This window comes from Papio anubis, chromosome 6 (genome assembly GCF_008728515.1).
Source record: "Papio anubis isolate 15944 chromosome 6, Panubis1.0, whole genome shotgun sequence".
NCBI lineage: Eukaryota > Metazoa > Chordata > Mammalia > Primates > Cercopithecidae > Papio > Papio anubis.
In genome coordinates this window covers 154,027,636-154,039,648 of record NC_044981.1, presented here as the reverse complement: position 1 = coordinate 154,039,648, position 12,013 = coordinate 154,027,636, and the positions used below count along the sequence as shown (strand labels likewise).

Sequence of the window (12,013 nt, the reverse complement as noted above, 5' to 3'; positions counted from 1 at the left end):
GTGGGCGGATCACGAGGTCAGGACATGGAGATCATCCTGGCTAATACGGTGAAACCCTGTCTCTACTGAAAATACAAAAAATTAGCCAGGCGTGATGGTATGCACCTGTAGTCCCAGCTACTCGGGAGGCTAAGACAGGAGAATTGCTTGAACCCGGGAGGCGGAGGTTGCAATGAGCTGAGATCACGTCATTGCACTCCAAGACGGGTGACAGAGCAAGACTCCATCTCAAACAAAACAAAACAAAACAAAACCCTATACATAAATGTTCATAGTGGCACTATTCCTAATGCCAAAAAGTAGAAACAAATGTGATGTATCCATATAATAAAATATTATTTAGCAATGAAATAATGAAGTACTGATACATGCTACAGCACAGCTAAATTTTGAGAATATTATGCTAAGGGAAAAAAGCCAGACACAAAAGGTCACCTGTTGTATGATTCCATTTATATAAAATGTCCAGAATAAGCAAATCTATAGAAACAGAAAGTAGATTAGTGGTTGCCAGGGACTGAGGGGAGGGAGAAAAAGTAAGTAACTGCTAATGGGTACGTTTCTTTTGAGAGTGAGTGATAAAAATGTTTTGGAATTAGATAGTGATGATGGTTGCACAATCTTGTGAATATACTAAAAGCCACTGAATTATATACTATAATCTGGTTTTTGTTTATTTGTTTGTTTGTTTTGAGACAGAGTCTCACTCTGTTGCCAGGCTGGAGTGCAGTGGCATGATCTCAGCTTACTGCAACCTCTGCCTTCAGAGTTCAAGCAATTCCCCTGCCTCAGCCTCCCAAGTAGCTGGGACTGCAGGCACGTGCCACCACACCCGGCTAGTTTTTTGTATTTTAGTAGAGATGGGGTTTCATCATATTGGCCAGGATGGTATTGATCTCCTGACCTTGTGATCCACCCACTTCCGCCTCCCACAGTGCTGTGGTTACAGGTGTGAGCCACCACACCCAGCCTGTGGTATGTTTTATATCACATTAATTATTTCTCAATAACCAAAAAACAAGAAATACAGAAAAAAGTACCGCTGAAAATTAAGAAATCCAGTAAGGGTTTGGTCATACATTGATTCACAAACAGGAAACAAGGAAAGGAGGAAAAACAGAAAGTAAGGAAGATAAAGAGATAGGAAAGAGAAACTAGGGGGCAAGGGAGAAAGAAAGGGAGAAAGGGAGAAGGGAAAAAAGGAAGGAAGAAAGGGGCAGCCTGACATTAGCCGGTGGGAGTGATGACATGCCTCTGGCTTCTCTGTCATGCAGGCTTACCTCGACATTAGCAGGACAGCTCCCTTGCGGGGTGTGATAGAAGTACACCTGCTGGACAGCCACCATCAAAGCATTTTTCTGAGCAGCTTGGCAAGCAAGAGTCACCTGCATATTTTCCACTCCTGAATGCAACAAGAGCTAAAGGAAGAAAATACGAAAAATATTAGGAATTTCTTGCATAAAGAAGTGAGTTGAGGGTTGAGATCACCACTTATTCAACATGTAAATATATGAATCAAACTGCCAAACGAGCTGGGATGCTTGCTACTTAGCCATAAGACTGAATCTGGTCTCTCCCTAAGCAGCATTTCATTCCAAGAAGGCAGCCCCCAGGCTTGATTTGCTCTATAGCTGGACACCATTAGATTTCCCCAATGGTCAGGAAAAGATGAATAGGCTCTGATGAACTAGCAAACATGTGCTCAGTGGCAGGCTCCTGTAAGCCAAGATTAGATCAATGTTTTAAAAATACACATACAGAAGCAAAGAAATCCAAGTAGCAGATAAAAAATAGCACCAGGTTTAGAAAGACCAGATAAAAACTCCAATAACAAATGTATATTTTTAAAACCTTATGCAAAGATTGTTCACTACACGTGAACTTCTTTTTTAGTATCTAACAGAAGTTATTATAAGTGGTGTTGCAGTCTCTATGGTTCAAACCAGGCTGATGTGCACATCAAATAAGGCAAGGCCATCACTATGGTTTGAATGTGTCCCCCAAAAGTTTATGAAGGTGATTGAGCCATGAGATTAGAGCCCTCATGAATGGATTAATGTCATAATCGTGGGAGTGGATTTCTTTCCCAAGAGAGCAGGATGTTATAAAAGCAAGCTTGGCTTGCTCTTGTAGTCTCTTTTGCATGTAATCACTTGCCCTTCTGCTTTTCTGCCATGTTATGATGCAGTGCAAAAGCCCTTGCCAGAAGCTGCCACCATGTCGTTGGACTTTCCAGCCTCCAGAATCATGGACCTTTTCTTTATAAATTACCCAGTCTCAGGCATTTTGTTATAGCAAGAGAAAATGGACTAAAACAACCATTATTATTATTTAAGAAATTGGAAGCTTTTCTTTTTTTTTCTTTTTTTTTTGAGATAGAGTCTCACTCTGTTGCCAGGCTGGAGTGCAGTGGCGCAGTCTTCATTCATTGCAACCTCCACCTCCTGGGTTCAAGCGATTCTCCTGCCTCAGCCTCCCAGGTAGCTGGGATTACAGGCATGCACCACCATGCCCGGCTAATTTATGTATTTGTAGTAGAGATGGGATTTCACCATGTTGGCCAGGCTGGTCTTGAACTCCTGACCTCATGATCTACCCACCTTGGCCTTCCAAAGTACTGGGATTACAGGTGTGAGCCACCACGCCTGGCCCATGGAAGCTTTTCTTACATATGAAAGTTAAATTTATATAGAGTATTATGTCTTCTGAAAGAAATACGTGAGCAAATTGCTTTATTCTACTTTCATTTGTTTTTAAAAAATAAATCGTTTACCTTAAGAATGGCTTCCTTTGTGTAAAAACTAAATTTGCCAATTTGGTTATCATCCACCTCAGAGATGGCTAAGACAAGAGCAGTAGGAGAATATCTGCAACAAAAAATATGAAATTGTTTTGATGTGATATGCAACTAATCAAGAGACACCATTATGATGGAACAGGATGTCATGTGATCAGATCAGAAATGTCAGTAATAATAGCAAATGCAACTTTTATACAAAACTTGATATTTCCACTGAAAGCTATAAGAGATCTGGGATCTTTTCTGTCCTTTTTGAACTTGATCTTTCTGTAGTTTGATTATGGTGACCACCCCATAGTGTTGGAAATTATTTTCTCTTGATCACCATTACACTACTCTCTCCCGTTTTTCTTTCTTTTTTTTTTTTTTTTAAGCAAAATGTTTTTATTTATTTGAAGTACATATGTAGTTAACTGGGCATCAAAGGTGTACCAAGTGATTTTTTTTTTTTTTTTGGAGTCAAAATCTTACTCTGTCACCCAGACTGAATGGCAGTGGTACGATTATAGCTCACTGCAGCTTTGAACACCTCAGCTCAAGCAACTGTCCCACCTCAGCCTACTGAGTAGCTGGGACTACAGACATGCACCACCACACGTGGCTCTTCTCACCTTCTTGACCATACTTGTTTAGGATTCTTCACTGACTCACTCCTTTGAGCACCCCCTAAATGTTGTCCAATTCTCTCTCTTTCCTGTGGTTCCAATAGCTATCTAAATATTCTTTGTAACCATGTTTCCACCTTGAGACTCAGTACTTTGTCCATAACTATGAGACTTTGTCAAGTAACTTAATATCTATCAATCTTTCTTTCTTCGTCTGTAAAGGGGGTATCACCTATCTCATAGGGTTATGGCGAATATTAAGAGGGATAATATGCATGAATGTGCTTTTTAAAATGTAAGTCATTATACTCATATTTGATCCAGTTGACCTTCCATATCTATGGGTTCTGCATCCATGGATTCAACCAATTACAGATAAAAAATATTTGAAAACATAAAACCATAAAAAGTAACAATACAAAAATAAAAATGATGCAAATAAAAACAATGTAGTATAATGACTATTTACATAGCATTTAAATTGTATTAGATATAATTGTAAGTAATCTAAAGATGATTTAAAGCATAAGGGAGGGAGTGCATAGGTTTTATGCAAATACTATGTCATTTTATATAAGGAACTTGTGCATCCTTGGATTTTGGTACCTGAGGGGATTTTGGAACTGATCCCCCACAGACACTAAGGGATGACTATATATGTTGTTGTTATAATGGCTCTCCAAAGTGGCAACTTTAAGGAATTAACATACATAAAATAAATACGAATTCAGTACACAAGTTCTTTGGATATATAAGCTTTCCCCTGGTAATGAAAAAGGCTCCCTTATCTTGCAGCATCTCTAGGTCATCACCTGGAGGACCAATCACAGACCAGAGCATCGGCCAGACCACAGGGCATTTGGGCAGTTTATGCTGATTGGTGCATTCTGACTGAACAAAAATGTGGTGCCCTATTTTCACAGCAATATAAAACACCAACCAAGGAGGCCCTTGAAGGACCAGAAAACAGCTTGGCTCCAGACAGGTTTTTTTTTTTTTTTTTTGCCAGTTGGAGACCTAGTGTCGCCTAAGGCCTGATCATACTTCCTGCCTTGGCTTCTGTGAATATCTCTGTATCCTTACAATAAATTCAGTTTTTGGCTTAGCTAGTGTGACAGGATAGAGCAGGGGCAGGTTTTGCCCCCAGGAGATATTTGGCAATGTCTGGGGACGTCTTTGATTATAGAAGAGTGTGTATGGGGTGGGGTACTGGGATACTACTGGCATCTGGTGGGTAGAAGTCAGAAATGTTGCTAATCAATCTAAGACACACAGGACAGTCCCCCACAACAAAGATGTCTTCAGTCCCAAAGTTTAGTAGTGCTAAAATTGAGAAATCCTGGGATATTGTATTCTATCATCCTAACCCCCTCATTCTACCCCTGCTCTGTGGAGTCATTTAGGATATTAACACTCAGAGTTCTATTTTGAGCAGAGATCTGCATTAGCAAAACAAAGGTGCTGGTTGCCTCCTTGGAGTCACCTTTTTCCTTCCTTGGCATGGAGCCAGTACCAGGAATCTCCAGGGATAGAGGTGGGACCCTGTGGGGAAAAGCAGATAGCAGAGAAAGAAAGAAGAGGGAGACAGCAGTTTCTCCTCCCCACACATCAAAGGTTAATTGTGTGAGGACAAAAGAAAGATTCCTTCCCCTGACTGAGCAGACTCACCATCTATTACTAGTAAGGGTATCTTCTTTCAAGCAATGGGTTGAACCTATGGGGCATGAGAGAGAAGTTTCACTGGTTTGCATTGGCTTCCGTCACTAGCTAACAAAGGAGGCTGCCTGAGATATTGCCTGCATGTTATATTTGTACCTTGTGTTATCCTTTCAAGGAAACAGCTGCTCTGAAAACTTAAGTGACATCTTCCTGGTCTGAAGGAAAGTGAGAGATGAGACCTGGACTTCTGATCCATGGCTCTCACCCCATTAGACCCATGCTGACTCCCTTTTCTACCTGGAAGCCACATATTCTACTTGGGAAGCAGCTGAGCCTGTGATTTCATCTCACCTGAGTTCTCTGGTTCTTTCATTTCTCAGTTACTTGGTGTTTTTAAATGCAATTGTCCCCCTTAAATGAGATCTTACTTTCTCCCTCTTATTAAAAAAAGAAGGAAGAAAAAAACTGGCATCATGGCAGATAGAATATAAGAGAGAACTTAGAAATGTGATTGTTCTTGCATGTCAAATGGTGACAAAAATTATTTTTCACAGGTTATTCACTCAGCCATCATGTTATTTTTACCTCAACACTCTCAAGGCTCACCTGTCTACCCGACCACTGTCCTCCAGCAGAGAGGTTATAAAGACAGGAGGTGGCTGGTCTGCCCTGTCCCTGTGTGATGCAAATTCAAAGTGAACAGGCCTCAGATACAAATGGAACTCTTCAAAACCCATCTCCCATGCCAATTCTTTATAGAGCCTAAAAGAAAAAAAGAGCCAAGGATGTATGTTAGTGTTTTCTCCTAAAAACAAAGCGAGTAATAAGAAAACGAAGACACGTGAACAAAAACCAAAGTAAAAGTCCAATAAAAGCCCAGGTCTGTGTGAAGTGAGTAAGTCACAGAGGTCTTCTGCTCTGCACTTGCTGTGACAGTTACAGATGGTAGAAAGCAGTTCAAGTAGGAGATGTGCTTGGGTGTTTACTCAACTCTCATTTTCCACAAGCTGACTTCTGTCCCCAGAGCCCTCATGAGGTCACCGTTGCTGAAATGCGACATTCACCATCTTCTCTCAGAGTTCATCACAGTTGGCCTCTCTGTACCCTCCTCGAGGATCATCTTTCTCCATGTTCCTGCCTCATGACCGCTCTCTCTCAGTCTTCACTGGCTTCTCCTCTTGCTTATCTTCAAATGTTGGTGTCTCCTGAGGTTCCGAACCTGGTTCACAAACCTTAGGGGTTTGTGGGGGAGTCTGTTCAGCTCCATACCCTAAGACTACTGCTTCATGTAACAATCTGTGACCCTTGTCTGTGTCCTGACTTAACTCTGAGCTCCAGTCCCAAGTCTGTCGAAGCATGGCTCCAGTTAGATGTTCCTCTGGCATCTCAGCCTTACATGTTTACAATTCTTTCCTCCTTCCTTAACACTCTCCTCCTCCTCCCCCCCACTTCTCCTCCTCCTCCCCCTTTCTCCTCCTCCTCCCCCTTCCTCCCCTCCTCCTTCTCCTTCTTCTTCTTCTCTTCCTTCTTCTTTTCTACTTCTTTTCTTCTTCCTTCTTTCTTCTTCTTCTTCTTCTTCCTCTTCCTCCTCCTCCTTTCCTCCTCCTTCTTTGTCTTTTATTTTTAGAGATAGAGGTCTTGCTTTATTGCCCAGGCTGGAGTGCAGTGGTGCAGTCATAGCTCACTGCAGTCTGAAACTCCTGGGCTCAAGCAATACTCCCACCTCAGCTTCCCAAGTAGCTGGAACAGGCATGAACCACCAGGCTCAACTAATGTTTAAAAAATTTTTGTAGAAATGAGGTCTTGCTGTGTTGCCCATGCTGGTCTCAAACGCCTGGCCTCTGGTGATTCTCCTATCCTGGCTTCCCAAAGTACTGTGATTTCAGGCGTGAGCCATAGTGCATGTTCCCCAACATCCCACTTCTAATGCATCTCTCCATCTTGAGAAGTTGGCATTGAAGGCTGAGTTCTTGGCACCTGTATTAGTTTGCTAGGGCTGCTGTAACAAAGTATCCCGGCAACAGACAAAATACTAAACAACAGAAATTTATTGTCTCACAGTTCTAGAGGACAGAAGTCTGAAATCAAGGTATCAACAACTGGTTCCTCCTGAGGGCCGTAAGGGAAGGATCTGGTCCTGGTCTTTCTCCTGGGCTCGTTGATGACCATGTTCTCCCTGTGCCTTCACATGATCTCCCTCTGTGTCTGCGTCTGAACTTCCTCTTCTTATAAGGACACCAGTCATATTGGATTAAGGCCCACTCTAATAACTTCCATTTAACTCGATTACCTCTGTAAAGACCTATCTCCAAATAAGGCCACATTCGGAGGTACTGGGGATTAGGCCTTGAACATATGAATTTTGGAGGGACATAATTCAACCCGTAGCAGCCCCTCTTCCATGAAGCTTCCCTGACCACTTAGGAAGAATGAAATACTCTCTTTTCTGTACTCCCCTAGTATTTTGTACATATCAGTAGAATATCATTGTTACCATGTGTCATGGGTAATTTTTACATTATGGGCTTCCTGCCACCAAGGATCATAAATTATGAAGCAATGTTAATAATATCTTGACTGATAATTTAAATTCTGCCTTCACTACTTTCTAGTTATATGCTCTTAGGCAAATTAACTTTTCTGAGCCTCTACTTCCTTGCTGATAAAATGTTTGTAACCCTCCTCATAAGGATATTCTGAGAATTAAATGAAATAATATACATAAAATCCCCAGTAAAGACCCTGGCCACAGCACCCTTGATAATGGTTGTGGTAGGTGACTGGACTCTCTATATCTACAGGGCCTTTTGTGGGGACCAGAACATAACAGCACTCATACATATTTACAACAAACCCTTTAGCTCCATATTATTACTGCTTGTAGGACATGTCCACTTGATGTCTTACCATCATCTCACCCTCATACCTAAAACATAACTCATTAATTTCTCTCTCCTGCCCTCTAAGCCCACCATACCTCTGTCTGACCTGGATGCTGTCACTGACTCATCTCTCTCTCATCTCTAGGCTCTTTCTATTCAACTTCATTACATTCAGGAGCAAATTCAACCAGTATTCCCTGAGTGCCTGGTGTGGTTCAGGCCCCATACCAGGTGATGGGATGTCACAGTAAAGAATGTGGATAGGGCTTTTGCATTTAGGGAGCTTATGCTAGCAGAAAAGTCAATAAACCAATATTAAGCAATGAATTAAAAGGAAATGTGCTGAATGGAGGGGAAACCCAGGTGCCAGTAGAAGGGCTTAGCCTAGTTGAGTGATCAGAGAGGCATTTGGGAAGGCTTGGAAGAGAGAAGGAACAAGGGAGCTGTTGCAGGAAGTCAGGGACCCTGAACGGAGGGACTGGCTGAAGACACGGCAGAAGAACATAAATTGTGAAGATTTCATGGAAGTTCCCCAAATTAATACTTTTATAATTTCTTACGCCTGTCTTTACTGCAATCTCTGAACACAAATTGTGAAGATTTCGTGGACACTTATCACTTCCTCAACCAATACTCTTGTGATTTCCTATGCCTATCTTTGCTTTAATCTCTTAATCCCTTCATCTTCATAAGCTGGACCTTGTGATAATTGCATTAACTGCACAAATTGTTTAAACAATATGAAATCTGGGCATCTTGAAAAAAGAACAGGATAACAGCAATGGAGATAACCTTAAAGTCTGGCTGCCTGTGGGCCAGGCGGAACAGAGCCATATTTCTGTTCATTCAAAAGCAAATAGGAGAAATATTGTGGAATTCTTTTTCTTAGCAAGGAACATCCCTGAGAAAGAGAATGCATTCCTAAGGGGAGGCCTCTGAAATGGCCGCTTTGGGAACGTCTGTCTTTTACAGTTGTAGATAAGGGATGAAATAAACCCCGGTCTCCTGTAGTGCTCCCAGGCTTATTAGGATGAGGAAATTCCCGCCTAATAAATTTTGGTCAGGTTGGTTGTCTGCTCTCAAACCCTGTCTCCTGATTAAATGTTATCAATGACAAAGTGTGCCCGAAACTTCATTAGCAATTTTAATTTTGCCCTGGTCCTGTGATCTCACCCTGCCTCTATTTGCCTTGTGATCTTTTATTACCTGGTGAAGCATGTGATCTCTGTGACCCACACCCTATTCGTGCACTCCCTCCCTTTTTGAAAATCACTAATAAAAACTTGCTGGTTTTGCAGCTTCGGGGACATCACGGAACCTGCCGACATGTGATGTCTCCCCTGGACACCCAGCTTTAAAATTTCTCTTTTTTGTACTCTTTCCCTTTATTTCTCAAACCAGCCAACACTTAAGGAAAATAGAAAAGGACCCACGTTGAATATTGGGGGTGGGTTTCCCCCGATAGGGAGCAAGGTGATCATGTTAGCCATTTAGAAAACTGTCTGGCTGCTCTGGGAGCAGAGAGGGGGTAGGCTTGTAGCAGGGAGTCTCATGGCCTGTTTTCCCCCATGTTTTGCTGCAAACCGTATATTCCACCTGGGCCTCCGACCTCCACTGACCGAGCTAAGTGTGCACTCTCCAGGCTCATTTCTATCAGCCGGTGGCGGAGGGTCAAGAGTTCCAGAAGTTTGGAAAACATCTCCAAGAGTAGCACATGAGAGTCTTGGCCTTGTTTCCGTCCTTCGTCTGCTGCAGACTTGAATGCCAGCAGGCCTATCTCCCCCACGAGAAAGGGATCTCCCATAACTTTAGCTGAAAACAGCTGAAAGAAAACAAAATATCCTTTAAAACATAGAAGAATTTTCACATTAAAAAAATACACTGTCTGTCAGTGGCACAAACTCTGGATCCAGATTTCCTAGGCTCAAGTCCTAACTTTGCCATTGAGAAGCTGTGAGATTTTGGCAATGTACTCAATTTTGCTGTCTCTCAATTTTCTCATCTATAAAGTGGTGATAAGGATAATAACAGTCCTTACTGCATGCAAATAGATACTAACTTCCTAATAGGGCTCTTGAGAGGGTTAAATGGATTAACATATGGAAAAGTATCTGCTGTTATCATTATTATAAATGTTATGAGTCTAAATAAACAAATCTCTAGATATTCACTGTGGGGATACTTGTCTATGCCAAAGACAAACTAAATAGAAATAGAAGTCCCTGATTTTTGAAAGTATTTTGGTCGCCAATAACAATTTTTTTTTTTTGAGACGGAGTCTTGCTCGGTCACCCAGGCTGGAGTGCAATGGAGCGGTCTTGGCTCACTGCAACCTCCGCCTCCCAAGTTTAAGCAATTCTCCTGCCTCAGCCTCCTGAGTAGCTGGGACTACAGGCGTGTGCCACCACGTCCGGCTAATTTTTTGTATTTTTAGTAGAGATGGGGTTTCACCATGTTAGCCAGGATGGTCTCGATCTCATGACCTTGTGATCCACCCGCCTTGGCCTCCCAAAGTGCTGGGATTACAGGCATGAGCCAGCGTGCCCCACCAACAATTTTTTTTTTTTTTTTCGTATACCTCTCTAATTACAGTTTCAAAATTTCAAAGTATTTTTACATATATTAACTCGTTTTTATTTTCACAAGATCCCCATGAAATAGGAGTCACAGGTATCATTATTCCCCTTTGTCAGTGAGGGATCTGAAGCAACATGAAACTTTCCAAGGTCACACAGCAGTACCAAGAGTAAACTTGGGCTTCCTAATTCCAAGTTCAGCTGTTTTACAGTACACCAAACTGCCTTTCCAGCATTCCCGCACTCAGAGCTGGCCCTGGGTGATTTGTGAAGTAACCACACTGTCCTTTAACACCCTGCTGCCTTGGTGGGTACCTCTGCTGTAACATCTTTGCTGTCTTCGAATATACCACTCCCAGCAACCACCCAGTCTGGAGACCCCCTGCCTCTCTGGTTTGGCTCCCCAGGATACATAAGCTCCTTTGTCTATCCACTTATCTACCAAAAGACTGGGCTACTCAAGGATGCAATTTCTAGGCTCTTAAAGTTTTCCAAAGTGGTAACAAAGAGACCTATTAAATAAATTCCTGCATGCCTTCTGAGGGCATTTTCTGACCTAATATAAAATATTAATCTGAATACTTATAGGTATAAATTTGGACAGATTTCAAAAATAATAAAACTGTGTGGCAGCAATGGGAGATGACAGGTATCCCAGATATTCACTATAATTTATAAAATAATTTCAAATACATCTTTTTTTTTTTTTTTTTTTTTTTGAGATGGAGTCTCGCTGTGTCACCCAGGCTGGAGTGCAGTGGCATGATCTCGGCTCACTGCAAGCTCCGCCTCCTGGGTTCACGCCATTCTCCTGCCTCAGCCTCCTGAGTAGCTAGGACTACACCACCCACCACCATGCCTGGCTAATCTCTTTTTGTATTTTTAGTAGAGACGGGGTTTCACTGTGTTAGCCAGGATGGTCTCGATCTCCTGACCTCGTGATCTGCCTGCCTCAGCCTCCCAAAGTGCTGGGATTACAGGCATGAGCCACCATGCCCGGCCTCAAATACATCTTTTAAATGTGGTATCATAAGGCAATGTGAAAGGAATCTTCAATTAATGGTAGTAGAATAAATGGCTGGTAATTTGAGGAAAAATTCGGTTTTGACTCTTACCTCACATACCACACAGATGCATGCACACACATACACTCTCTCTTTTCTCTCTCTCTGGTGAAATATTAAAAGAGTTAAATATTTTTATTATTTTGTTTATTTTTATTTATTCATTTATTTTGAGATGGAGTCTTGCTCTGTCACCCAGCCTGGAGCGCAGTGGCACAATCTCGGCTCACTGCAACTTCCGCCTCCCAGATTCAAGTGATTCTCCTGCCTCAGCCACCCAAGTAGCTGGAATTATAGGTGCCTGCCACCATGCCCAGCTAATTTTGTATTTTTGGTAGAGATGGGGTTTCACCATGTTGGCCAGGCTGGTCTTGAACTCCTGGCCTCAAGTGACCTGCCCACCTTGGCCTCCCAAAGTGCTGGAATT

At 42.2% G+C, this 12,013-nt stretch overlaps 1 protein-coding gene across 1 annotated transcript in view; it reads right to left on the bottom strand.

Annotated features, from left to right (window-relative positions):
• Positions 1-942: 942 nt before the first annotated feature.
• The window catches only part of CCDC162P, a 29,856-nt gene continuing 18,785 nt past the window's right edge, over positions 943-12,013 (bottom strand). The window contains 4 exon segments of the mRNA XM_017958424.3: positions 943-1,418; positions 2,774-2,867; positions 5,671-5,826; positions 9,566-9,768. Of these exon segments, the coding sequence (XP_017813913.2) occupies positions 1,086-1,418; positions 2,774-2,867; positions 5,671-5,826; positions 9,566-9,768 (786 nt within the window). The 3' untranslated portion in view covers positions 943-1,085.